The 24,247-nt window shown below is 47.6% G+C and overlaps 1 protein-coding gene across 1 annotated transcript; it reads right to left on the bottom strand.

The window, feature by feature from the left end:
• Positions 1-396: 396 nt before the first annotated feature.
• LOC8036522 (neurexin-3a-beta) lies at positions 397-21,726 on the bottom strand. Its single transcript, XM_040207227.3, has 5 exons — positions 21,649-21,726; positions 16,598-16,769; positions 13,351-13,595; positions 7,835-7,946; positions 397-3,445 (listed from the first exon to the last, which is right to left on the bottom strand). The coding sequence occupies exons 1-5, from the start codon at positions 21,724-21,726 to the stop codon at positions 2,715-2,717; spliced, it is 1,338 nt and encodes a 445-aa protein (XP_040063161.1). The 3' UTR covers positions 397-2,714.
• Positions 21,727-24,247: the final 2,521 nt, after the last annotated feature.

Below are 24,247 nucleotides of genomic sequence, written 5' to 3'. Positions count from 1 at the left end.
TTTCTTGTTGCCTTAGTATACACTGTGTTCACGTCATGCACACGAACGGAAACGGTTCGTTTTCCTGCGATATCAATAAACCTATTGCTAAGTTATCGAAGCATTGAGAAGAATGCTGGGAATGTAAATGTAAGCTCCACACGCGCTTGCCTTCCCCGTATAAAAGATTCGAAGTAAATAACCAAGACCAGGAGTTGACGAGCGCGCGTGCAAGATACCATTTGTTTTAGGCTTTTGCTTTAGAACAGGTTCCGTTGCAGACGCCCACGTGCGGCGTGTAGACCTACCTATACAGTCCCTGCATTCTAATTGTTGCTTGGATAATATAGCAATAGGTCTATTGTTACCGCACATGTTCAAATGACCAACAGAAAAAAATAGAAGGAACGGGAAGCGTGTGTACACAATGGGAGGCATTTTATTTTATTAGTCTTATTACTGTAGTTATTGTTCAGTCCACGCGCGTATTATTGCTGCTGATCTTGGTGCCTGCGGGGCGCACGGTCTCGTACCACGGCACATATATGCTCGCGTCACACTTTTCCGCACCGGTTTTGATGCTACACCACCTCGGAGAATTCACGCGAGGTTCATGAGTATCCTTGAGCCGCGGTAACACTGTTAACACATCATACGAAAGACAGTCTGCAGTCGCTGTCTGAGGCCGTGTTTCTCCAGATAATCTTTGGATAATGCCCGCAGATAATATTTCCAGATAATATGACGTATGGACAGTGCGACCGCGGTTTCGTGGATTAAAAACAGAATTTCCTTGCGGGTACAGTCCGGCCCAAAAACAAATTATCATAGAAAAAAAAAAAAAAGAACGAAGAGCCTGTGCAAATCTTAGGATGACGTGTCCTCCGCGAGCAACATATTTATACCGACCGCCCCAGTTCTGAACGAGCCCTCCCTTCCCTTACCCCCCCAAGAAAGACTCAACAACGTTGGCGATCACCAAGTGTCCAGTGGTGCCCGACGCTCCATCGCAGAGGGAAACGATAGAAAGACGAACATATTGCACCCGTAGCTGCCCGCTGCTGTCCACCCGACGAGCTGATCAACAGTTCTCGCGGTGGTGACGTCAGACTCGTACGCGCAAGTTTCGAATACGCGCGTCGGGTGGATCACGACATCCAAAGCACGTGACGTCCGAGGTTCTCTGCCGTGGGCGCAGCATCAGCGGAACGTCGAGACCCTCAGCGACTACGTCACCCAGATGACGTTGGCTCGAGTAAGGGCAGTTGTATGGGATGTGAAAGCTGCGTTCCACGCGCGATTGAAGACAGACGCCCGAAAACGTTGGCTCAGAACAGCTGGCACTCTCACGTAGTCGTAAACGTAGCAGGTGGAAGGGGCGAGAGGCAACTGTCGAGACATCATCTGCTGTCACGCAAAGGAACGGGCCAATAAGAAAGCACACAGTTGTCGCCGTGGATATCAGGTTGAAAGACATACATGAGGAGTTTTTTTACCTTTCCGTAGCGGTGCTCAACATGCTTCGGAATCTATTCTCTGCCCTCAGCGAATCTACGATTTCGCCGTTCAAGAACTGTAGTAATGCCAGAGAGATCTACGATTGATTGTACTTCACTCCCGGTTGGCGTCGTCAGTGGTTAGCGCCACACCTCCACCACTTGTCCTGTTCACACGCTGTTGTTCAGTACTCCGTTAGGCCTTGCTTAAAGCGGATAACTTCACATCATTATGCCTGTTCGGGGAACGCGTTCAGTATGCCTAAGGTAACTGTCGAGTCATCTTACTCATAGGTTCGAGAACCTTACTGACGGAGTTATCTCCAACTTGTTGCTATTATAAGATATAGAATCCCACTTCCGCGGGCGCTCGCATCGCATTAGCGACACGTCCATATTTGTTTCTTGTAACAAGAAGGGGAGCAACAATTCAGCAACTAGCGAGGAGTGGAGTGCAACAAGCTTGAATTAATCACACTGGTACAGACAACTTCCCCTCACTTTTGATGACGTCAAGCCGGCTCCTCTGATCTAACCGCCTCGGGGAGTTTTTCATAGTGAGGTCACCGCTCTGGGCGTGCCGTGTCGTGTCCTCCGTCTCGAGGCGGCGTGGGTGCAGCCTCGAGGCGGTCTAAACCTGAGCTCACCCGCATGATATGAAAGTCCTTTGCCGCTGCAGCGGGACACGTCGACCATGACGTGTCCCACGAGTAGTGCGACGCTAAACAGTGCAGGATGCGCCTCGCGGGCGCTATTTACGAGAGATTCTCTAAGCCCCCTCCCCAACTCAGGTAAAAAAGAGAACTGATCCCATCCTAGATCATCGTCGCGGCTTGACAGTGTTCTCAACTTCCACAAGACACCGTCTCGGTTGTAGTCTATCGCCCGCGCACACAATAGATGTCGATGACTGCGCGGGCGACGACGCCTTGTTGTCTAGAGTGTCCCAAGAGCACTTGAAACGGGGGCCAAGAGGCCACCGAAGAACATCCACCACGGCCAGTCCTTTTTGGCGCGAACGCGTTCTGCTTTCAATATAAGTCCGAGGTTTTGACCCTGGCCCCGGACCTAAGTCCAAGGGCCAAGGTTCATCGCGCTACGAATCTACAACAGATGCCATCACTGAAAACGCGCGATACTCCCGAAGGAACCGCGACAATTTCGCAAAAGAGAAACGCGTCTTCCAGTCGTGGCTTCGGTTCCTCGGCGCCCGAAGGGTGGAGAGAGGATCGGTCCTTTTCAGACGTACCACTCCCTAAGATCCTTGGCGTTCTTGCGCTTAGCGTCGCTCGGCTTGGGTTGCAGAGCACCGTTGAGCTGCTGCGGTGTGGCCACGGGATGGAAGGTGGTCGCTTCGGCTCCCCTAGCCGCCGCCTGAGCCCCCGCGATCGGAGGACCCTTGGGTCCTCCCTGTTCCACCTTGTACGCGCCCGCGGGCCGGCTGCGGAACTGGTACACCAGCAGAGCCACAATCACGATGCTGATGAGGATGCCCGCGATGACTCCGATCACCAGGGCCGTACTGTCGGCCGAACTCTTGGCCTTGGGCGTGGGACGCTGTCGCTCCTGGCTGGGCACCGTCAGTTCTGGGATGGGGACGCTGATGACGGCGGGCGCTCCCTGCGTTGTGCGCGGCTGCCAGGGGGCGCGGGTCACCGTGAACGTGCGGACGATGCTCCACTCGTGGCGGGTGGAGCTGACCACGGGTGGAGACGTGGGAGTCGACGTCGGAGGGGATGGCGCGGCGGGTCTTGGGGTCGAGCTCGTTCCTCGGTCTTCGTCTTCGTCGTCGTCCTCGGCGGTTGACGATGGGGTCGGGGAGAAAGCCGAAGGAGGGCCGGCTCCGGAGCCGCCGTCCTGACAGTCTTCGTCGTCGCAGTCTGGTGGCTGGTGGGTGATCGCGATGGGGGGTGGCGATGGTGCCGGCCTGGCGGTGGGTTGGACGTACACCGCCGTGATCAGGTCATCGCCTGCGTAGACGGGACACCGCCTATTAGTCAGTCGGTGGGGACTCCAGGGATTGGATATGGGAAATGAATCCCACGACAGGAGCAGGAGAGTTGTTATCTCTAACGTGAACAGCGTTCACTATACTAACAGGAAAGGTCGCACTGATAACTGCCAAAACGAACATTAATGGCATTTCCTCGGAAAAATGAGTTCATTTATTGTATGACTCTATGACTACTACACCCAGTGGCATTTATTAAAGCCAAGTTTGCCTTACACTAACTGACTCGATCCTAATCTGGGAACCTATAGCTCATTCCTGAAATTATATTTAAAAAAAAACCACAAAAAAACAAGCTAGCTACTGATCGTTGAGTAAGAAAACAAATAAAAATAAAAAAACAGCGCGAATAACACACAGACAAGAAGGATAGAACACACAGGACGAGGCGCTGTGTGTTCTCTCCTTCTTGTCCGTGTGTTATTCGTGCTGTTTTTCAAAATGGATTCATACCAACTCGCCCAACTTTCCATTCTAGTAATAAAACTGCGTCAAAAGAAGGGACGGGGTATAAACACCAACAGGGAATTTATTACCAGCCCGAGTTTGTTTCCCCTCTTTCTCGTGTTCCTCAGGCTTGGTTTTATTTTATTCAAGGAACCTATTCCTGATACATTCCTTTTTTAGTATTCAAGAACACGTACAACGACTGCACACATTCGAGCTCTTACTGGCCTTTGCGTCCAGAATGTTCGCAGGTTTCTAAACACCCGGGTACGAGTTAAAAGTTCGCGCTCCGTCAATGGGGACTTTCAGCAAACCGTTACAGTGTTCCGCATATCGCAGGGCGCGCCCCCCCAGGTTATTATCAAACAGCTGCGATCAGTAAATTAGCTCTGCTACTTAACAAAGAGGCCACAACAAAAGCACGAAAGCCGAAAGACCTGATTTAGGATATTTTTTTTTTTTTAGAAAGGAAACTCTTGGGACACACTGCCGAACTTAGCTTTTTCAGGAGCAAAGTCCCTCAAAAAGGTCTCCTAGAGAAAGGTGCCCTACATGAGATTTCTTTGCCAAAAACCCTACGGCAGTCTTGGGCAGTAACTAGTTACTATAGTAACACGTTTCCAGTGACTAGTTACTTGTAGTGTAACTCGTTACATGCTTAGTGAAAATAACTTGTAACTGTCGCAGGGTTACTATTTTTCGAAAGTAACTGTAAAGAATAACGCCGTTACAGTTACAGCCCAGGTTTACGTGCAAATATATTGCAAACACGACCACCATAACGCCTCGCAACTCGTGAAAGAGTTTCAAGTCCTATTACCGGGAAAGGCACTGCAAAACCTGCTGCAGGACCCCGTCTGGAGCACGGGAGAAAACTATAAATAAAAATTAAAAAAATAAATTTTCGGTCACCCTGCTTGGCCAAGCTGGTCCCGCCAACTCGGAGGATGGAGACGTTTGTGTCCGTACCCGCAATGTATGGTACATTGTCCACAGCCCACGCAGGTGTAACAAAGCGCGGTATCTCTAAAGCGTTACTCCTTTCTTTGTTTAGCGGAGAGCGCGAGTGCTTTTCGCGGAGGACAGTTTTGGGTGATAACCGCCCCCAGCGCCTGTACGCTTACGCCATAAGCGATTTCCAGAACCTCGTCTGTTTGCCGCCAAGTACCTCTCACTTGAATCGTCCAACTCCCAGATGCTCTCTTGGGGTCTCGATTTTAGGCCCATTTGCTAGGCCTTCCTTTTTTTTTTTTTTTTGGCAACCCAATTACTGGCTTTGCCTCCCGTCACCCACTTGTCCCCCCTTGCTCTGCTTCGCAGGGCCCGCACTCGAAAAAGAGTATTCGCTCGAAACGTCTCTGTCGTTCTGCTTGTTTAGGTGTTTTCTTGAAATTGAAAGACAGCTCTTAGCCGGTATCAGGCGCACTTGGCATCAGTTGATTTATAGATACTCACGTCGTGGGCGTGATATGGAGGAGCGCAGACGGTTCTGATCCGGTTATGAAGCGGCGGAGAAAATCTGCACGCAGTGGTCGTATGTAGCTCGATCAGTGGTCCTTTCGCAACGCCGCCATGTTCAGCGGGTTTGACGGAGGAATGTTAACGCAACATTTCTCTCCAAGTTTTCAAGAACAGCTTCGCGTTTCATCAAAGATAGTGTGCACGCAGTAAAAAAAATATTCGACCGACGAGTGGATTGAAGTGGTACACGAAAGCGTCTACAAAGCCGTGATTGCAAGGTATGACTTATATCATTATTGACTTCCCATTTGCACAATTTTTAATGCTTCCGCCCCATTTCGCCTCACCAAAGGAATTTGAAATTAGAATTAGACGCGTGCTGTTGTGTTTGCTTACACTTTATGATGGTCGCGCTTGTTTTAAATTTTCTAGTGAATAATGAGCAGGTATATCTGCCAAAAAAAAACAACAACCTGAAGTCGCCTATAAATTTGTTAAGGAAACTATATATGCTTTATCGTACAGTGGATTTACCTTGTTCAGGGAGGTATTCATTGTAAAAATTGAATATAAAAAAAACCAAATAAGCGACCTAACGCGACTGCGTTAGCGCACCTTTTCTCGCGTTGCACGAGAAAAAAAAAAAGTTCCTTCGGGGGTTAATAATGCGGTGAAGTAGGAAGGAAAAACAAGAAGAAAAGAGAATATTTGGCCTCAAGTGGGGCTCGTAGTAGAAGAGGAAAAAAAAAAGTAAATTGTTAGTCCAGCGGTCTCTAAGGTCTTTCCTTTATGTGTATGTTTATTCTAGTTCAGCTGGCCTTACCTGAGGTATGAACCAACTAGCTCAGCTTAAAACTGTTATAGAGAATATTGATTATTGGTAAAACCTTGGTTTCTAAAAAAACCAGATTCACTACCGTGAACAACGCAGTACCCTATGAAAAATCGATGCTAATTTAAATGTATATTAGGGAAGGTTTCTTCTGAACTTTTCTAATTATTTTTGTAAAATAACGACGAAGTAACGATGTTAATTTAGCGAAGTAACTGTAACTGTAACAAGTTACTCTTTCACGTTTGTAACTTTAATTGTAGCAAGGTTACTTTTTTCCCCTGAGCGACTGTTAAAGAACATTCACATGGAAAAAACCGCACATTTCGGTCGACGACGACGACGCCGTCGATAGAAACGAGGCAGTCGCACAGGGTCGCCCGTCGTCGGCATCTTCTCGGGGAATCTCGTGTTCGACGAGAGAACACGAGTATGTTTTATTCGTCTGCTTCGTACAATCGTTGTCTTGTCTTCGTGATTGCATACACGCTCGAAAACAGCCGTCTTCAGTGAATGGACAACGGCGATGATTAAATGTACATACGTTTACACTGCAGTTGTACGCAGCATATGTGAGTGGCACAAACTTGAACGCGCAGCTTCAAAGGAATTTCTTTTTGACGTGTTTTTGTACCAACAGTGTTTAGCACGGTGCTACGCCTGCTCTGTCCATGCCTTTGAAAGCGCTGCAGGCAGCTTGTGCACGATAGTGTTTTCGAAGGGGAACTGCTGTATTCCGTAACGGTTGCGTACGCAGAAAGAACGCCCCAAACACATTGGGGGTGATCGCTCTCGCGCAGTCGGAACACACTGCGAAGTTTGTCGTTCAATGGTAGCTTCCACGCGAACGATGAAGAGTAGTTTTACAGCGTCGTACAAGCACAAAAAAACACTGCTCAGAGTCAGATGTTCCAATTGGCTTGCTTTTTTTTTTCTCACGCTGAAATTCTACCAGCCAGGTTTGGTGACTGCGCGCATCCCCGTATCCTTCGACCCTTCTGCCTTTTCGCCTTCCTTGTGGATGGAAAATAAAACGAGCAAAGCCAGGTTTTAACCGGAAACAAGACTATACGTGGATTGGCTCAAGCGCAAGCGACGGGTCGTGCCCATGACTGCCCTACGGGAATTGATGCCATTATTGCAGGTTCCCATAGTTTACGGTCCGTCGCATAATAGTAAGGAGTTTTAGGGAACCGTTTCTGCACACCCGATACGGTATACGATGGGCCCTCCGGTACGGACTACGCATGCGCAACCGCGGAAGATTCGCACACGCGCAGTTCATATACCGGAGTGTCCATCGTACCTGTATCGAATGGGCAAAAACGGTTCCCTAAAACTCCCTAGCCTGTTTTAGCAGATCGTTCCGATACCTCCGATAACGATACGATGCACGTGCAAAGGTGTCGGCGGAGTATCGGGTATCGTTATCGGAGGTATCGGAAGGATCTCACAAAACTCCCTAATAGAGAGAGGTCTCGCTTCTCGTCGTCGGGGTGAACACGTAGAAGTGCCGCGCTGTTTTTCTGCCGAGGCTAAAATCGAGTCTCCATATATCCCGCTTGGTCTATGTCGAGCACGAGGTTGGGCGGTGCAGGTTCAGCTCACCGGATCCGAATCCGTCGGCTCCGCAGTCGTCGTCGTCGCTGTCGAAGCAGCCGGAGCCCTCCGAGAACACGAGGTCGTCTCCTTCGTAAGATCCCGGGGAGGCCCGCGGTTGCTGCAAACACCACGGATAGAGTAACCACCTCCATTCCGCCTTTTTTTAAATATGCCCATTGTTTTTGTCTTCGCTGGCGGCTACCTATAGATGTTTGCAAGTACGACGTACCTCTGGGCGCCGCCATTTTTTTTTGTTGGCGTGTGTACATCGTCTGCCAATCGAGCCTCGCTAAGGCGTGTCCACGGTTATTATACTGGCACCCAAATATTGATGGATGGGTAGATGCATGCTAACGGCTGTACCCTTTATTACGGGCGTTAGAGGTGGTTTAGGTGAGGAATTCAATTCAATTTAATGTGTATATTAGATGATGTAAAGAACTTTGTCTCTAACTTGGGACCAACTACTAAGTCATATAGTGGATACCTAATGACGTAGTCAGCCAACAAATAAAATCAACTTTTTTTTTTCATTTCGTGCTTTTTTTTTTGCGTTTTGGCGTGTTCGTAAATATGTTATTTTGCGGTCAGTTGCTCATCCTCAAGTGTAACATAAGTTGATAACAAGGTGTATTTGAGGTGTCTGCGACAAGTATATTTTTTTGTTTTGTTGGTATACCGAGACAAGGCCCTTGGGAACGCCTGCAGCATAGTTCAAATGATTCCGTGATTCCACTGCACGGGAACACATGGTAGCAATGGGATTTTTAGCGGGTAGAGACTGTGATCTTCCAAAATATCTGCGGTCACATGGTGTACGCTATATGGCCGAGTTAACGACTGTCCGTAAAGTAACTGAATAAAAGTGAAAAAAACAAAAACAAAAACAGAGCGCTAATAAATGCAACATGCACACCCATGCGCCGCAGCATCCTGTATTTCAAAGAATGGAAGCACTAGCTTAACCATGTTGACAAAAACTCCGCAGTATACGAGTGAGTAAAAGAGAGATATGATGGAAAGACGGACAGGTCCTGGCGGGCTACTTTGTACAGTCTATTAATGTATTGTTAATGATCTGGGCACATGCTATGTGTTTCTGACGTCATGATCGGTCCCGCAAATTCTACGTACGTCACACGCCGTCCTGTTGTCACGTGATGTATCGGCGTGACATAACGTCACGCGACGTCATGATGACGTCATGACGTGACAACATCAATAATGGCGTCATCGTGACGTCACCACTACATCACGTGACTATACGTCGCCATGATAAGATTATGGTGTCTCGTGCCGTCACAGTTCTTCGTGAAGGTTCTTCATGACGATCTTCTCATGGAATTCGGATGATAAAGCACACGGTGTGTCAATATATTTGTTTTAGCACTTTCACTGCTTACGAGAGAAGCTCAGGAATCAGTTTGAAATTGTAAGTTTCTTCTTATCTCGTTTATTAATATACGCATGCCAACGAAATTTTCGTTTCAAAGCACGGTACGGTTTCGACCAAAAACGTTTTGTACGAATCTAATATGGAGTACCAAAACAAAAATAGACGTGTTTATATTGGAGAACGTTCAAGATGACTACAGTTGGAAATGGCCGTACCGCAGCTGTGTATCTCCTGTTTTCAAGCGTGACGTCATAATGTCATAATGGCACCATGGTGACATGACGTCATGATGACGTCACGATGTCGCATAGCGTCACTATGAAGTCATGCCGCCATAGAAACTTTACACGACGTTATGACGTCATCATGACACAATGAAGTAGCGTGACGTCATTATGACATCATATAAAACCGTGACATCACGTGGCACCATGAAGGCGTGTGACGACACAGTCAAATGACCTCGTGACGTCACACGCACATAACATGAAACCAGCGGATTCGCAATAAATTCTGTGCTCCCTGGTCCTTGTCAGCATGATCGAGCTAGTGGAATTTTTTCTGAGCCCTGGGCGCCACTACATTTTCAACGCGTGACACAGCGCTTTGCTGGTTGCATTTGTCTCTCTCTTGCAACATTATTTTCAGTCGAAAACGCAGATGTGGCCGCGGTCATGCAGGACGACAGGAATGGTTTCGAAGCACTTCAAAGCAGGCTGCGAATTCTAGATAAAAAAGACGCAACAGGTTCGCTTTCTAGCGTTTCCCAGAGAGCGAACTCGAAGAGAAATACCGGGAAACCGAAAATGGCGAGATAAAGCGAGCGAAACAAAAGTGCAGAAGTGCAAGACTAGAACCGTCAAGCGGCACTAAATCTTCACGCGTGAATCATGCAGCGGGACCATGCGTCCACGAGCGAGGGCGTGATGCAGCGTACACAATATCATGAGTTCGTGTGATAAAGAGCGTGTGGACTCTGTTGTCTTCTTTCGGGCGGCATGTTCTCTCGCGATCGGATCGGCGGTGGATACAGTGAGTCACTGTCCTTCTATACTCCGTCGCTACAACGGCCAGGCCGTGCACGTTAAGGTATTTAGCGTGCACAGCAGCGAAGGCTACAAGAGCGAGTTCGCACAGAGACACACATGGTCTGCACGAGCTCTCTCAGAGCAATTGCACCTGTCAAAGTCATAAGCTTGCAGGCTTCTAGCCTCTGTTGCGGTATATACAAATCATGATGCGGGACAAAAACAAAAAAAAAAAAAAACGGAGATGCAGTTTTTTTATGACTTCTGGCAATAGCCTTCGCGTCGTTTAGCCTCCGAGGTGCCAGAGGTGATCGAACCTCTGGTACCACCTCAGAAAAGCCTGTTTTCGGAGGGTGTATTGCAGATGACCGTTTTATCAGTGCTTCCGTCGGTGTTGCGACGTCATCACGGATGTTACACTTAAATTAATGTAACACAAACTGGCCCCTTCATTTTTGCTTTATAAAGAGATTAGGGTACAGATTGCTCTGCTTATTACGAGACCACAAAATCAAATTAAAACTTCATTACAACCTACCGCCCTCAAAAAATGAGTCGGTCTGAACATGGGGGCTTGCCAATTCCTTTACGAGGTGATGTAGTGGCACTTTCGTTCTCTGAATACATAAATGGAACCTACAACAATCAGGAAGCCACCTCCTCGCAGAAGTCCACTGAAAACTCCGGCGCTGCTTTGAGATAAAAAAGTAATCAAGTGCTTTGATTACAATGCCTTCACTAAAAGAAAGACTGCTAATTTATATTTGCTTAAAAAAATAACACCGGCGATTATACAGGAGAGCGGGTGGCGAACAGCGCTTCCGAAATAGGGAGAACACACAAAACTAGAAAAAGCTGCGCACCAACTCATCTTTCTGACATTGCACCAAAGGCCGTGGTACTGGCGGTGGAATGTCTATGCTTGGATGTAGCGGCACTTTTAGAAAAGCGGTTTGGTGGGCATGCTCAGAGCCCACAGGCCCTGCGTTCACTAGCTACGCTTGTCTCCAAACAATAGGCTGCTCTACTAATGTATTTACCCCCCCCTCCCCCCCCCCCCCCCACCCGCCCCCCGAGGCGGCGGCACCCGCATACATTGCCTTTCGCTTCTTTTATGATGCTGCGCCTGCATACATAGGTACTTGCTCCTGCAAGGCGGTTCAGCCCGCAGGCGGGAGTGCTTCGTGCAGAAACCGCGAGCTCCACGTTGGGCGCCAAAACACGTGGGCAAAAAAATAAAAAAAGAAGAAAAGGACTAACAGGGACGTGAACAAAACATACCCTTATTCCAGACAACCTGGTGGCTAGAGTCGCCGCTCGCGCACTGTTCCCAATCCTCGCGCGCCCCAAACGGCTGGTTCGCTTAATAGCATTGGACTGTATGATCAAGCGCGTTGCAAGCGTTCGAAACCGCTTACTACGACATTAAACAGCGGCCACATCTATCGGGCAACTTCATAACACTTCCCATCTAGGCATAACTCTATAACGAAGAATTTACGGTATTAGCGCGACCAAATCTACGCAGCGCCTATCTGACATTGCCCGGTTCGTTTCAAGCGCACGGTGGAAGAATGGTGCCTAAAATGTGCATACGCTGATGGGAAGAGTTCCTAGGGCTACCCGTAAGGTGTCGCCACTGTGTGTTCTCTCCCCGTAAGCGTCGGCAAGGGGCTGCAACGCAGTCGATCACACTCAACCGCAAATGTGTGAACACTGCAAATGTTAAGGCGTCCGAAAAAATCCGCCTAGCTGTGTTTTGGAGATTTATGTTTGTCCTTTGTCCCTCTTGTTCCCCTTCTCCAGGGATTACTTTCGTCATTCTTGTCCAGCTCGCTTGCACCTTTGCAATTAATTGCATTATAATTATAACCTCAAATTGCAAGCTTCACCCTTGTTGGTGTTCGACTGGTGGCAGCTGATAAAACCCGTTAAGGCGTGTTTCTTTCTGGTAGATCACTCCCGTCGCAATGGTTATGCAGGGTGTTCTCGAGGAAAAAAAATTATAAATAAATTAATGAACAGAGTGCATTGAAACAAGTTCCCAAGGTTGTCTTGAGGTTATACATTTATTATACTAAAATTTGATAATTATAGGTTTCAAGAAAAAAAAACAATTAAACCTAAAAAAAGATTTTCTTTTATAACCCCCTCCCCCCTCCTCTCCCCCCTCCAAAAAAAAAAAAATTGGTTGATTCTGCTATTTTAGAGATGGCAGCACACGCGCTCGAATCTGCTGTATCTGCCTTCGGGTATTCATTTCAAAGAAGCAGTCACGTTTTCGCTTCGTGTTTCATCACCTGTGAGTAGCAGCCTCGAACAGAAGTTTGTTTGCAGTTACCCTCCCTCTGCATAAAAATATATAAAAAAAATGTAGGCTTAATATTTATTTTAACGTATACACTATATGGATGGAGGAATGGATGTTAATGGCTACACACTTTGTAACACATTTCTTGCCTCGTTCATTAAAATTAATGTGCGTTTGCCTTGTTAGAGTTGTATTACTGTAAATATATTTTTACCAAACATACCCTACTCCTCTCTGTAATGCCTTCGGGCCCCGAGAGTGAGTACATGAAACGATAAATGCACCGCCTCAATACACCTTTATGAAGAAAGTTTCAATGCCCTATGTTCGTTTGTTTATTTATAATGTTTCTACGTCCGAATGGCGCTCGAAGAACACACTGTAAAAAAACAAAAACTGTTTGCAGAAATAAGTTTGAAGGAGACGTATGTATAAAGTAAAAACATGCTTAAAACACGCCTGAGGTGGATGCCCGCCGATAACCCTACGATCGCGACTGCGGTGAATGTCGTGTATTTTGTTCATGCCCTAGCCAGGCACGTAGCAAGGGGGGGGGGGGGGGCATGGGGCCCGGCACCCCCCCCCCCCCCCCAAATCCTCCATTTTGCTGGGACCTCCTCTCCCCCCTCCCCCTCATACAGCATTTTGTCATGGGCGGGCCCCCCCCCGAAACAAAGTCTTGGCTACGTGCCTGGCCCTAGCGGTGCTATTGCTCAGACATGCTTAAAAGGCTGCACAGACGTCGGCGTCTTTGTCGAAGTCCCCCCGAGTCCCTCGAGCGTCTGACCTGCTGCATGCGTTGCGACCCTCGTGGGGATTCGTAGGGGATGGAGAGGACGAGCTGGACGTCGCCCTGGATGCGGACTCGGGGGTCGTTCTCGGCCGCGAGGTCGAGGACCCGGACGCCGTCGAAGACCAGGCCCGTCATGACGCCCTCGAAGGGACGCTGGACGGCGCCCGCGGACGACGTCGCCGGCTGGAGTCCTCCGGCCTCGAGGAAGGAGAAGCCGCCCAGGACGCCCATGGGACGGCCTGCGGGGGAACGACCAACTCCGTTCGCGAATTTGTTGCTTGAATGCTTTGGCCGTTCGACGCTCGACCGAATTCCAATAAAGAAAAACAAGCGATTCTGGAGAAAAAAAGAAAAAAGAAAAACATCTGGTGATTATTGTAGTTTTTCCGTTTTTTTTTTTAACCTGCTATTAAAGTCTAAGTTACGCAACTACGCCAAGTGGTTTATACCGTCCTTCGGATTGCGGGCAGCTTGACTAGGTCTAACCCCGCCAAAGAGGAAAATTAATGTCAGAATTCTGACTCAAAGCTTTACACGGCTTTCACGTCATGTCATTGCCCCATGCTGGTGTTCACTCCCACTTGCCCTTGCCGCAAAAAGTCAAATTCGGTGATGCGAAGCGTATACACCAACTCATGTTTACAAACAAACCGGAGCGCCCCTAGCGGACGCCACCGGCGCCGCGCATGCGCGATGGGGGTGTGGGCAAGAAGCTCGCCGTCGCCCATAAGCAAACCATTGAAATGCGATGTTGTCGGCGTCGGTCTGAGTCATCGCGCTCTTTTTTTGCGTTAGAATTGTTGATTCTACGTCCTCCTAGCGATGTCTGACTACTTGAGCGGCGTTAGCGAAATTAACGAGGCTCGTTATACCACAAAACTTCGCGTGAATAATCTGACATGCGGCGATTCATTCCGCGTGGACGCCGCAGAATGTACGCTAAAGCCTGATTCACATGATGAGATTTCGCTCGCAATTTTCAGTAGCGACGTCGCTTAGATTGCAAAAGCGTGAACCGTAGCTGAGATGGTCGACGTCGATACTGAAAATCGCAAGCAGAATCTAACCAAGTGAATCAGGCATAACAAGTCGGTGATGGCCACTGGTAACAATGATCAACATCTAATTGTATCTACTGTTTACGTCGAGCCTGCTTACCAACCTTCAAACTTAAGTCTTTTGAGGCCTGCACTTCTTATCGCAAGTACCGGGCCCACGTTTGGTCTACGGGCCGGCGTCCTCTAAAAAGAGCAGAAGACAGTTCGAACGATCAGGTGACCGTTTGAACTTGAAGACGCACTGAACGTAGTCCGCATGTGGTCCGTACAACTTGACGGTTTTCCGGCGTTCATTTTGGAACAAAACAAATAAATCTGATGGCCAGAAGTATCCGTGAATTCAACCCAAAATGCTTCCCGCCCAAGCAATCGTGGTCCGACGGCGTCTGGTTTTCCCTTTTCACGGCACATATCCACGTTCTCGGACGAACCGAGCGCATGAAAACTGACCTTCAAACCTTTCTCGACCCTTTTGGTACAGCCCCAGTCGCAGCATTTTGACATAAAAGGCAGGTTTTTGTCTGGTTCCTTTAAAAACAACGCAGGAATACACGTCTCAGATGGGCACTTCCGCCCACAGCCCCGGACCGGAAGTGCGTCCGACGCGCCACCACTCCGCCGTGACGTAACAAAGATGAGTTCGTGTATACGCTGCAGAAGGTACGTGGTCAGCAGCAAGGCGACCACAATGACAGCTAATGTAAGTCTTCCGTGCAAGCCACACACATCGAAGCGGGTTTATTTAGAAATGCGCGCTAATTGCATTTCTTTTTTTTAGTTCGGGTGCTTACAGTAGGTTAGGGCCAAGTTTTTCCGGTGTTTACGTTTGAAAGGATACGGTTCTAGAAACGGGGCAACTTAGTTTACTCTGATGAACTCAGAGTTCCTCATACTCTGCTTTGCGTCCCTTAAGCTGAAGTCGTGCCCAAGCTTGCTCCTTTACACTCCCAGCATAAGAGAAAACGAGCTAGATAGAAAGCGGCGAATGCACGGGGCGCGATATAATTACCCTATACGGGTGTTTTTGTTTTTAGCTTGAAAGATTTGTTTTCAAAAATTCGTGGGAACTACACTAATGAGGTTTGTACAGGTGTGTTCCACAACTAAGGGGACATGATATTTAATCGTCACAATAAGTAAATTAGTTACCTAACATTTGTTAATTATTTTTTAATTCGTGAAAATATACATACGGCTCTAATGGGAAACTTACTGAGCGTCATCGAACCACTAAGTAAGTAATTTTTAGAAAGACTTTGAGCGCATCGCAAGCGCAGTAGTGCGCTAAAGTCACCACTCGTGCACCAGGCACAGGACTGGGGCTGTGATAAGAGACTATAAAATCGTGTGGGCGCCTTATCGCACCGGTACCCTTGCTCCTGCAGCACGAGGGGTAACTTTAGCGCTCCACCCTGCTTCGCACGAGCTTTACGTATTTCCAGTATTGCCGGCTTTAGTGGTTTTCGATGACGCTCAGCAAGTTTTGAATTAGATTCATATGTTTATTTTCAATAATTGAAACGTCAATTCACACATCCTGGTAAATAGCTGACTGATCGTTACGATTAGCCCTCTATGCGATGTCACCCAGGTCATATAACTCACCCACACAAAAACCACATTAGTGTAGCCTTCACGCCTTTTTTTTAAACATATCTGATTAAAAGAAATACCCTGTATATCGAAGGGCCGACTGTCGCCATTTTTTTTGTTATTTCTCTCGTAACTGAAAGTTTGACATCAAGACTATCGATCATAGAAATCCGCTGATACTTGGAACCGACTTAGGCAATATAAGCTTGTATTCGCCGGCCCTATGTTCGGCTGCGAACTTGGGAAAGCCACCGGCGTTCGTGTCCGCGTTTGCTGTGTAGTTCACTGTACTCCCAAAGACAATGATAAGTTGCAACCGCCAGCCCGGCCTTTTTTCTGCGTCTACAGATCCTATCAACTTTACATTCTCCCTCGATCTGCCCTAAAGTTAAAAGAATGCAACCTAACGTTCGCGTGTCATCAAACAGTTTGGACCGAATTTTGTTTCCAAAGAAAATGGCAGGTACTCTAAAGAAAGGACGAAGAACTGTTGCGGCACATATTGTCCGCGATAGCATACGTCGACCCACGAGCATACATTCCTCTGCTCAGCATAGTGTCAGTCTCGATCGATGCGGCAAGTCGTATACCTTTGGGTCCTCTGGCGAAGGCAGTGCGGTCGTCCAGCCACAGGGTGACGTTTCCGTCGGAGCGGGAAACGCGTGCCACATGGTACCGGCCGTCGTTCACCCTCAGCCCGGGATCACTGGCAGTCACATCGCCGCCACCAGCGCTGTGCGTCACCAGCAACTTGCCGCCCTCCTGTAATAGGACATATTGGGTATCTAAAATCTGCCTCCCTTGGCCACGCGTAGGAGAGTTGTTCCACCATGGTAACCCGCGGAAAGAGCGAAATACCTATCAGTGATTATGTTGCACCCTGAAACACGCGCGCGCGCGCGCACGCGCGCGCGCACGCACGCACGCACGCACGCACGCACGCACGCACGCACGCACGCACGCACGCACGCACGCACGCACGCACGCACGCACGCACGCAAGCACGACGCACACACACAGACAAACACACACACACACGCGCGCACAACAGCACAGAAAATGGACTAGTGTGCGAGTTTTTCTGCAATAAATATGTTTTCAAGTACAGCTACGTTCCGCGCACTGTTGTGGATTGGAACAAACTTCCCGAAGAGCGGCGTCTCTGTTACCGTCGTCATGACCGCACGGTGCATTATGAGACGCGTGACGTCACTGATGACGTCATCAGTGACAACGACGATGACGTCATCAGTGACGATGACGAGGACGTCATCACGATTACGTCCGCGTCATCTTGATGACAATGACATCATCAGTGATGATGGCGTCACCAGTGACGTCACTGATGGCGTCATCACTGACGATGACGTCATCACAATGACGTCACGCGACGTCGCTGGTGACGTGATCATGATGACGTCATCGTGATGACGTAATCGTCATCATCACGTGGCGCCACGGAGTTCACGTGACCCCCGGAAGGTCACGTGACCCTTGTGAGGTCACGTGACCCTCGTGAGGCGATTGCAGCGCCGCTCGGAGGTAGGAGTAGCAGACAGGATGAGGAGGTGAGGAGGAGGGCGGAGGGGTATACCCCCTCTCAGTACCCCTCCCTCCTCCCCCTCAAGAGCTGCGCTCTAATTTGGCGTTACAGTGAGTTGTAAACGGCTTTCATTTTTTTTTTAAATTTTAACATTCTTCGTATAGAGAGTGCGGTGCCTATTTTGAAATTACCTGTATTTTTGTGTGTCCGTACGTTTTTCTAATGCGAAATCATTAACTGTCCCATGGAGCGAAGCCGGCGTTGTCTGCAAATGTCTGTAGCAGAAAAACGGCACCAACAAGCGGAATTCCCATCGGCTGCGACGCGTCATATCAGATGCTTCGTCACGGGAGAAGACCGGGCGCTCAAGGTCAAAGCGGACGCGCCTCAGAAATAAAACACACAAAAAAAGCACAGCAACGCAGATGCATCGTCACGGAAGCCGTGGAGCCGGCGGGGGCACCGCGCCTGCGCAGTGGGGGAGCGTGATGCCACCACCGGAGCGCCCTGTTAAAAAGGAAGACGTGGCACGCTGCTTGTAAAAATGCGCTGCGTGTAGGAATGCTTTCGCGTTCCTACACGTGAGCAGTTTTAAGTACCTTTGCCGAATTTTGTTATTGCACTGTTTGTTATAGTATTCTATGTTACGCCAGGCTGCGTGGTTGTTGTTGCCTAGGCCTCTCTTCAGGCTGCCGGCAGGTCAATATATATATATATATATATATATATATATGTATATATATATATATATATATATATATATATATATATATATATATATATATATATATATATATATATATATATATCATGGGAGCTTTATAGGCAGCCAATATGGCCGCCACAACGGTCACGAATGGTGCCTGGAACGCGTCTACGACCGGTGTGTTTAGCGTCCTGTTCCGCCCATGCATCGAAAAGTGGTCCCGTGCGTTCACAGCGCAGTGTGCCAATGGGGACATCTTGTACCCCTCTCACAATCTCTTCTCCTTCATTCACTCACTAAAAAATATCTGTATTAATTGTTTCAGTGAAAAAAAAAAGAAAAATCAATCGTGACAGGCGTTTTGGACATTATGTCTCTCGTGGGTGCAAAACTAGGACAGGGCGTTGGATGCGCTGAACATGAAAGGGCCGTCACTTTACGAGTGGTTGCATTTTATGTGGTGACCAGTCTTCATTTTTTGACAAAAGGCCCAAACAGGTTCACTGCTGCGAGCCGCCTAAAAGCGAAAAAAAAAAAAAAACACACGCAGATTATTCGTTGTTTCCAACGTTTTATTTTTCTTGTGCAGTGGGATTTTTTTTGTCATTTCACGTTTGTTTGTTAAGTGTGAAATGACTTGTCAAATATTTGTTTTCTCATGCTCTGCCATCACTGTAGAAGTATACTCGTACTTCCGCTTTGAAGACACGCAGAGAAAGGGCATATAAGAGGAAGAAAAAAACGGTTGTTTATACGCCAATTTTATCGATTGCATTGTACCGTACTATCTTGCAGTTCCCTGTTTGCTTGCAATGTGTTGTAAAAACGGCGATGCGTTTTTCTGACTCTGCCTTTCTATCGCTTTATATTTGCTATAGTGTAAACGCTGCCGCCTTACTGGAAGATATACATTTTCTTAAATTAAATTTGTTGCACTTTTTGTTTGGGGGTGGCAACAACCCTAAAGTAGGCAAATTACCTTGACCTTTCAAAATAGGTACGATATATTCCTTACATCACGAAACGTCTAGCATGGTGCAGAAAGAATTACCGAGCTAGTGATAAACGAGGAGCGTGAGCGTGTGCGATGCTAAGACGTTATGATATGTCGGTGCAGAGTGGAGTACCAACTTGTTTTTAGTGGAAGGGGGTTCAAACCAGACCCTCCCCCCTGCCCCCCCACCCTCAGGGCCGGGGGGGGGGGGGGGGGGGGGGGGAGGCTAGCCCTTGGTATTCCTTGGGCGCCGGCGGCCAGTGTTTGCCCCGCCCAGTGGCTGCTGATTCAGCTTACTTCCCCCCCCCCCCTTCCCCCCCCCTCGGTTGGTACGCCCATGTCGGTGCACAATATCGCAGGTAAACATTCTGCGAGCGTGAACCCGGCGTAGGCATTGCCTCGCATTTTACTTATATTCTAAGTTGGAAGCACCGAGCCTTACTGCCCTTGTGTCTTCCTTTAATTAGCCCTTTTCATCACATAAGGCGTTGAATTGTTTGTTTCTCTCCACTATTTATGTAAGCCGTGTCAAGACATGATGCAGCTTTTACCTGTCTCCTTCTTATATTCTTGTGAACACTGTACCAGAGCGACACAAACATTCCGTATTTCTCGCCTATCGCAGAACACGGGCGGACCGCACGACCTTGAGATGCAGCCGCACGGTGACACTATCTGTCAAGATCGCTTCGATGCGCCTCGCGGGAGCCCCACCGGTCCAAACACTACCCCCTATTTCTAGTATACTCTAGTATGATGTAATAGAGCGAACCCCCCCCCCCCCCCCCCCTTCCCCCCTCGCCCCCGTATGGTAGCCATTCTGACTCATTACATTATAAATTTTTTCTCGACCTCCATTCTTGGTGAGCCGATCAAAATTTCCTGGAGACGTGTAGCCTGACAGAGACGCTTCTTGTATACCGAGATTTTGATATCCGCACACCGGCGAAACAAGCGTACATCTTCATACCATCACCACATGCGGTGTCGGAGCTTAGAGGCAGTGAAAAATAATTTCTCTGTATACAAGTAGAGCAATGTAATTCTGAGAGATCCGTGGAGATGGGCGTGATCGATAAGTTGATCACTAACACAGTGCCAAAGACGCTTACATTTGCGAGGAACGCCTTCAGTACGATGATACTCATGGCAATCTTGGTGCGACTGGATTAGAAAGACCCTCTAGAAGCTTCGAAGATTTGAAGGGGCCGAAATAGACATTGCCGTGGCAACGGAGACGATTAGCCAATCGCCTTGCGGGGTTTTAATCGCCTGTATTTTAGTGTTTCTTTTTTGTGTTCGGATGACAGGCAGGGAATACAATGGAGGTACTTTCAAAAGATTCAGTAACTTCAACAACAACCAGTCTACTTTTGCGGTGCTCCTGTGCATTCTATGGGAAAACGCGCGTGCACTTTTGTCTCTTCGCCGGAAAATAACATGGATCACTTTTGTTATTTGGGTCACACCGAATAGCATCTACATTTATTAACATTGTAAAAGTGTAATTGCATTAGTTAGTGCATTTTTATTAATCAGTGAACGATGTTAAACTTGACTATATTTAAGCCCCAAACCTCTGTTCTATAGCAGGCGTGTGAAAACGAGCGATGATTCTAAGCAAAATAACGATCGAAAAGAATGTAGAGTGTCTTCAAGGTTCGCCAGCATGCCGGTGGCACTTATAGATTGCTAATATGCCAGTCCTATCACTATATGAAAATTACCCGTCGTCCATCTTTAGGAGCGGTTAAAAACATTCAGAACGTAAAGTATAAAGCACGTGGGTTATGAATGCTGTTTCTTTCTATTATTTCTTTTGCCGGGCCCCGAACGGCTTTTATCGGGCCATTGTTATTTGGCGTCTCCCTAATATTTCAAAGATTTCGAGCGTGCGCGTGATGCTTCGAACGCAGAACAAGGATAACTTCGCACATATTCATGATCAAAAATAATAAATTGGTTCTTATTTATTGTGAATTGGACTATATTACGTGGCCTTCAGTTAATTTGGATCGTTTAAATGCCCAGGGAGTTACTGTATTTAAACGAATGCACAAGTTGTCCTTCGTTGTTTTGGCACGTATATCCCCCACGCTGAGAAGCGCCGACGCCTTTTTCGCGCTAACAGTGTCCGACAGTGCGCATTATTGCACGCATACTAAGCTGTTTTAGCACCGTGTGTAAGACCCGGTATTGAAGAAAAAAATAAAAACACCGTGACTGACTAATTCTTTCGTCTGCATGACTTGAGAAATGTTCCAAGCTACCCAGTACGCACGAATTATTTCTGATATTTGCTCTCATAATCGAGCGCAGGGAAAAAATTCTCTTTCCTTTTTCCTATAGGAATGCACAAACTGGAATTCCACCGACGATATCACTCGATTCGACTAACCATCTCGCCTGTGTTAACCGCGGCAATCGGGGTTGGTACACTAAGCGATTTGGCGAGTTCTGCAAGATGAGCGACCATGTTCGTTGAATGCACTGGTAGTATACAGGCGTAAATAACAGTCGGGGTTGTGACATATGAGCCTCATGTGAGGACGTGAAACGTGATGCTCAAAAAATGTCACGGCGCAGCGTTCTTTTAGCTCTATAAACATGTTACACTCTAAAAAAAGCCCGTGCGTCTGCTTTCCCGCACAACACTCGGAGAGCCAATCACCGCAACTTACGGAGGCAGCTCAGCGAATGACAATGCTGAAACATATGTTTACACCAAAAAGCGCAGTCTGAGTTGTGACATTATGCGATGCGAGCGTGACGTTTTGCATTGCTTAATGTCACGACTCAGACTGCGTTTTTTGGTCTAAACATATGTATCGGCATTGTCATTCGCTGAGCTGCCTCCGTAAGTTGCGGTGACTGGCTCTCCGAGTGTTGTGCGGGAAAGTAGAGGCATAAACTTTTTTTAGAGTGATATCATCCTTTCCATTCGTCGAGCTCCTTCCTCCGTAGATTGCAGCGATTGGCGTTCCAGAGTGCTTCGCAGAAAAGTAAACGAACCGGACACTTTAGAGTGTGGAAAAGGTTGGCTCCGATACCTGAAATTCAGATTTCGGAGCCTGAGGAGTCCGTTGTCAAGTTAGAGTTTTAAAAAAAGGCGGGTAATGCGTTTCCTGCAAGCGCTGCGAGAGGGCGCAAGCTGTCCACGCGGCGTTTGCGGCAAGTTGACAGCTTGCGCCATCTAGCTGCCGTCACATCAACTATTAGATGTTGCCGGCCAGCTATGATGAGTACCGCCAATATCAAACTGACCAAACGCAATCCCCCCCCTTCAATTCGATTTAGCTGGCCGTCGTACCGGCGTGCGTTCGTGTATAACTGCTGCGTAGCGCACGTTTCAAAGACAGCCGCGATACTGTTCTTGGTTTTTTTGTCTTGGTCAAACGCACAGTGACCAAAAGAGTTCCCAATCGCAAACTTGCAAACGGTTAAAAAGAAAAAAAATTTGTCGATAACGCCGGCCGAGCAGAAAGATGTGACACCACGTCGAATCACCAACAGAGAAAGCTCTCGCTCTCGCTGTGACCAAACGCAGACCCTTGGAGGTCTTATCAGAAAATGCATCCGTAATATAGCAATATTTCTTTAAAACGAAAAAAATACTTAGGTGATTTTGGAGTGATCCAAAATCCCTCCATTCTAAACGTCCTTAGCGCGGTAAATACGAGCGCGTGCCTTGCACTCGCCAAAGAGATATAAAGAAAAAAATTGCTCCACAAACGCTCCACCCTGTTCACACATGCAACGCAGCGCTACCTCAGCACTTTAGTTATAGCTTTGAAAATAGCGCCGACCTTTGTGGATGCAGCGCCGAATTCGGGGTGTCTATTAGCGATACAGCCCCGGTAGAGCGAACAGAACCGGCCTTAAAGCCGTGGTCGCAATCCCAATACATCATGTACAAAAGACAGTCTGCAGACTCTCAATAGTTTTATAGGGAACCGTTTTTTCATATCCGATAAGATAAGACGGGCCCTCCGGTGGAAGATGGTCACTCAGCGAACGAACTATGGTCTCCAAATGCTTAAATTTGCCCTGCCACGCTTGCTAAATAATTTTTATATTGATGGTGTAGATTTTGACTCTAAAATTTCTAAAGAATTGCGTTTGTATTTTTGCTCCTGATTTGTACCTGATTTTTATTTTCTGTTTTATTTTGCTCCATTATTAGGCAAGAGTGTATAGTTTTGTAAATTTTAATTGTTGCTTTTTATGTTTGTCTATTTGCTTCAAGAAAACATGCAAGTGCGTAGTTATGAATCTTTCAATTGTTACTTTTTTGTGTGTATTTTTTTTTATTATTTATTTTTCTTTATTTTTATTTCCGTTCCGTTGCTGCTGACCATTGTAGGGACCCGAGGACCAGTCAAGCTGCATATCGCAGCTTTTTTCCACGGGTACCACCATCACAATCGATGGAAATAAAATGTATTATTATTATTATTATTATAACTGCGCATGCGCTACGGCAGAAGGCTCGCACATGCGCAGTTCTTACCGGACTGTCCGTCGTACCATATCGAATGCGCAAACACGGTTCCCTAAAAGACCCTCTAATGTACGAGCGATGTGACTACATTCTAAGAAATGCCCACGCGTCTACTTGCCTGCAAAACACTCAAAGAGCCAATCTCTGCGATCTACGAAATCAGCTCAACGAATGATGAGGCGGAACATCCGTTTAGACCTCAAAACTAAGTCTGCGCTGTGGTATTATGCAATACGATCATGACGCTTTACACTGCGTAATGCCTCAGCGCAGACTTCATTTGGAGGTTTAAACGGATGTTGTGCCTCATCATTCGCTGAGCTGATTTCATAGATCGCAGAGATTGGCTCTTCGAGTGTTTGGCCGGTAAGTAGACGCGCAGGTATTTCTTAGAGTGTATGGTTTTCGGGTATCCGGACGGCGAAAGTGTTTCTTCTGGTTTGCTTACGATGTGCAGGAGAAGGAAGTGTTGTTCGGGGCCCCAGACGTGGACCAG

Source organism: Ixodes scapularis, unplaced genomic scaffold (genome assembly GCF_016920785.2).
Source record: "Ixodes scapularis isolate PalLabHiFi unplaced genomic scaffold, ASM1692078v2 PGA_scaffold10__122_contigs__length_95168666, whole genome shotgun sequence".
NCBI classification, from domain to species: Eukaryota; Metazoa; Arthropoda; class Arachnida; order Ixodida; family Ixodidae; genus Ixodes; species Ixodes scapularis.
Note: the sequence above shows the minus strand (reverse complement) of the source record. Positions and strands in the feature narration are given on the sequence as shown.

What these genes read in the sequence shown, in the direction of transcription:
- LOC8036522 (XM_040207227.3), bottom strand. Translation starts at nt 21,726, where the DNA reads ATGGTCGCTCATCTTGCAGAACTCGCCAAATCGCTTAGTGTACCAACC. An exon ending in CTTCGCCAGAGGACCCAAAG is followed by an intron (nt 13,596 to 16,597) that starts GTATACGACTTG and finishes GTTCCCCCGCAG; the next exon opens with GCCGTCCCATGGGCGTCCTG. An exon ending in GGTCGCAACGCATGCAGCAG is followed by an intron (nt 7,947 to 13,350) that starts GTCAGACGCTCG and finishes TGGTGTTTGCAG; the next exon opens with CAACCGCGGGCCTCCCCGGG.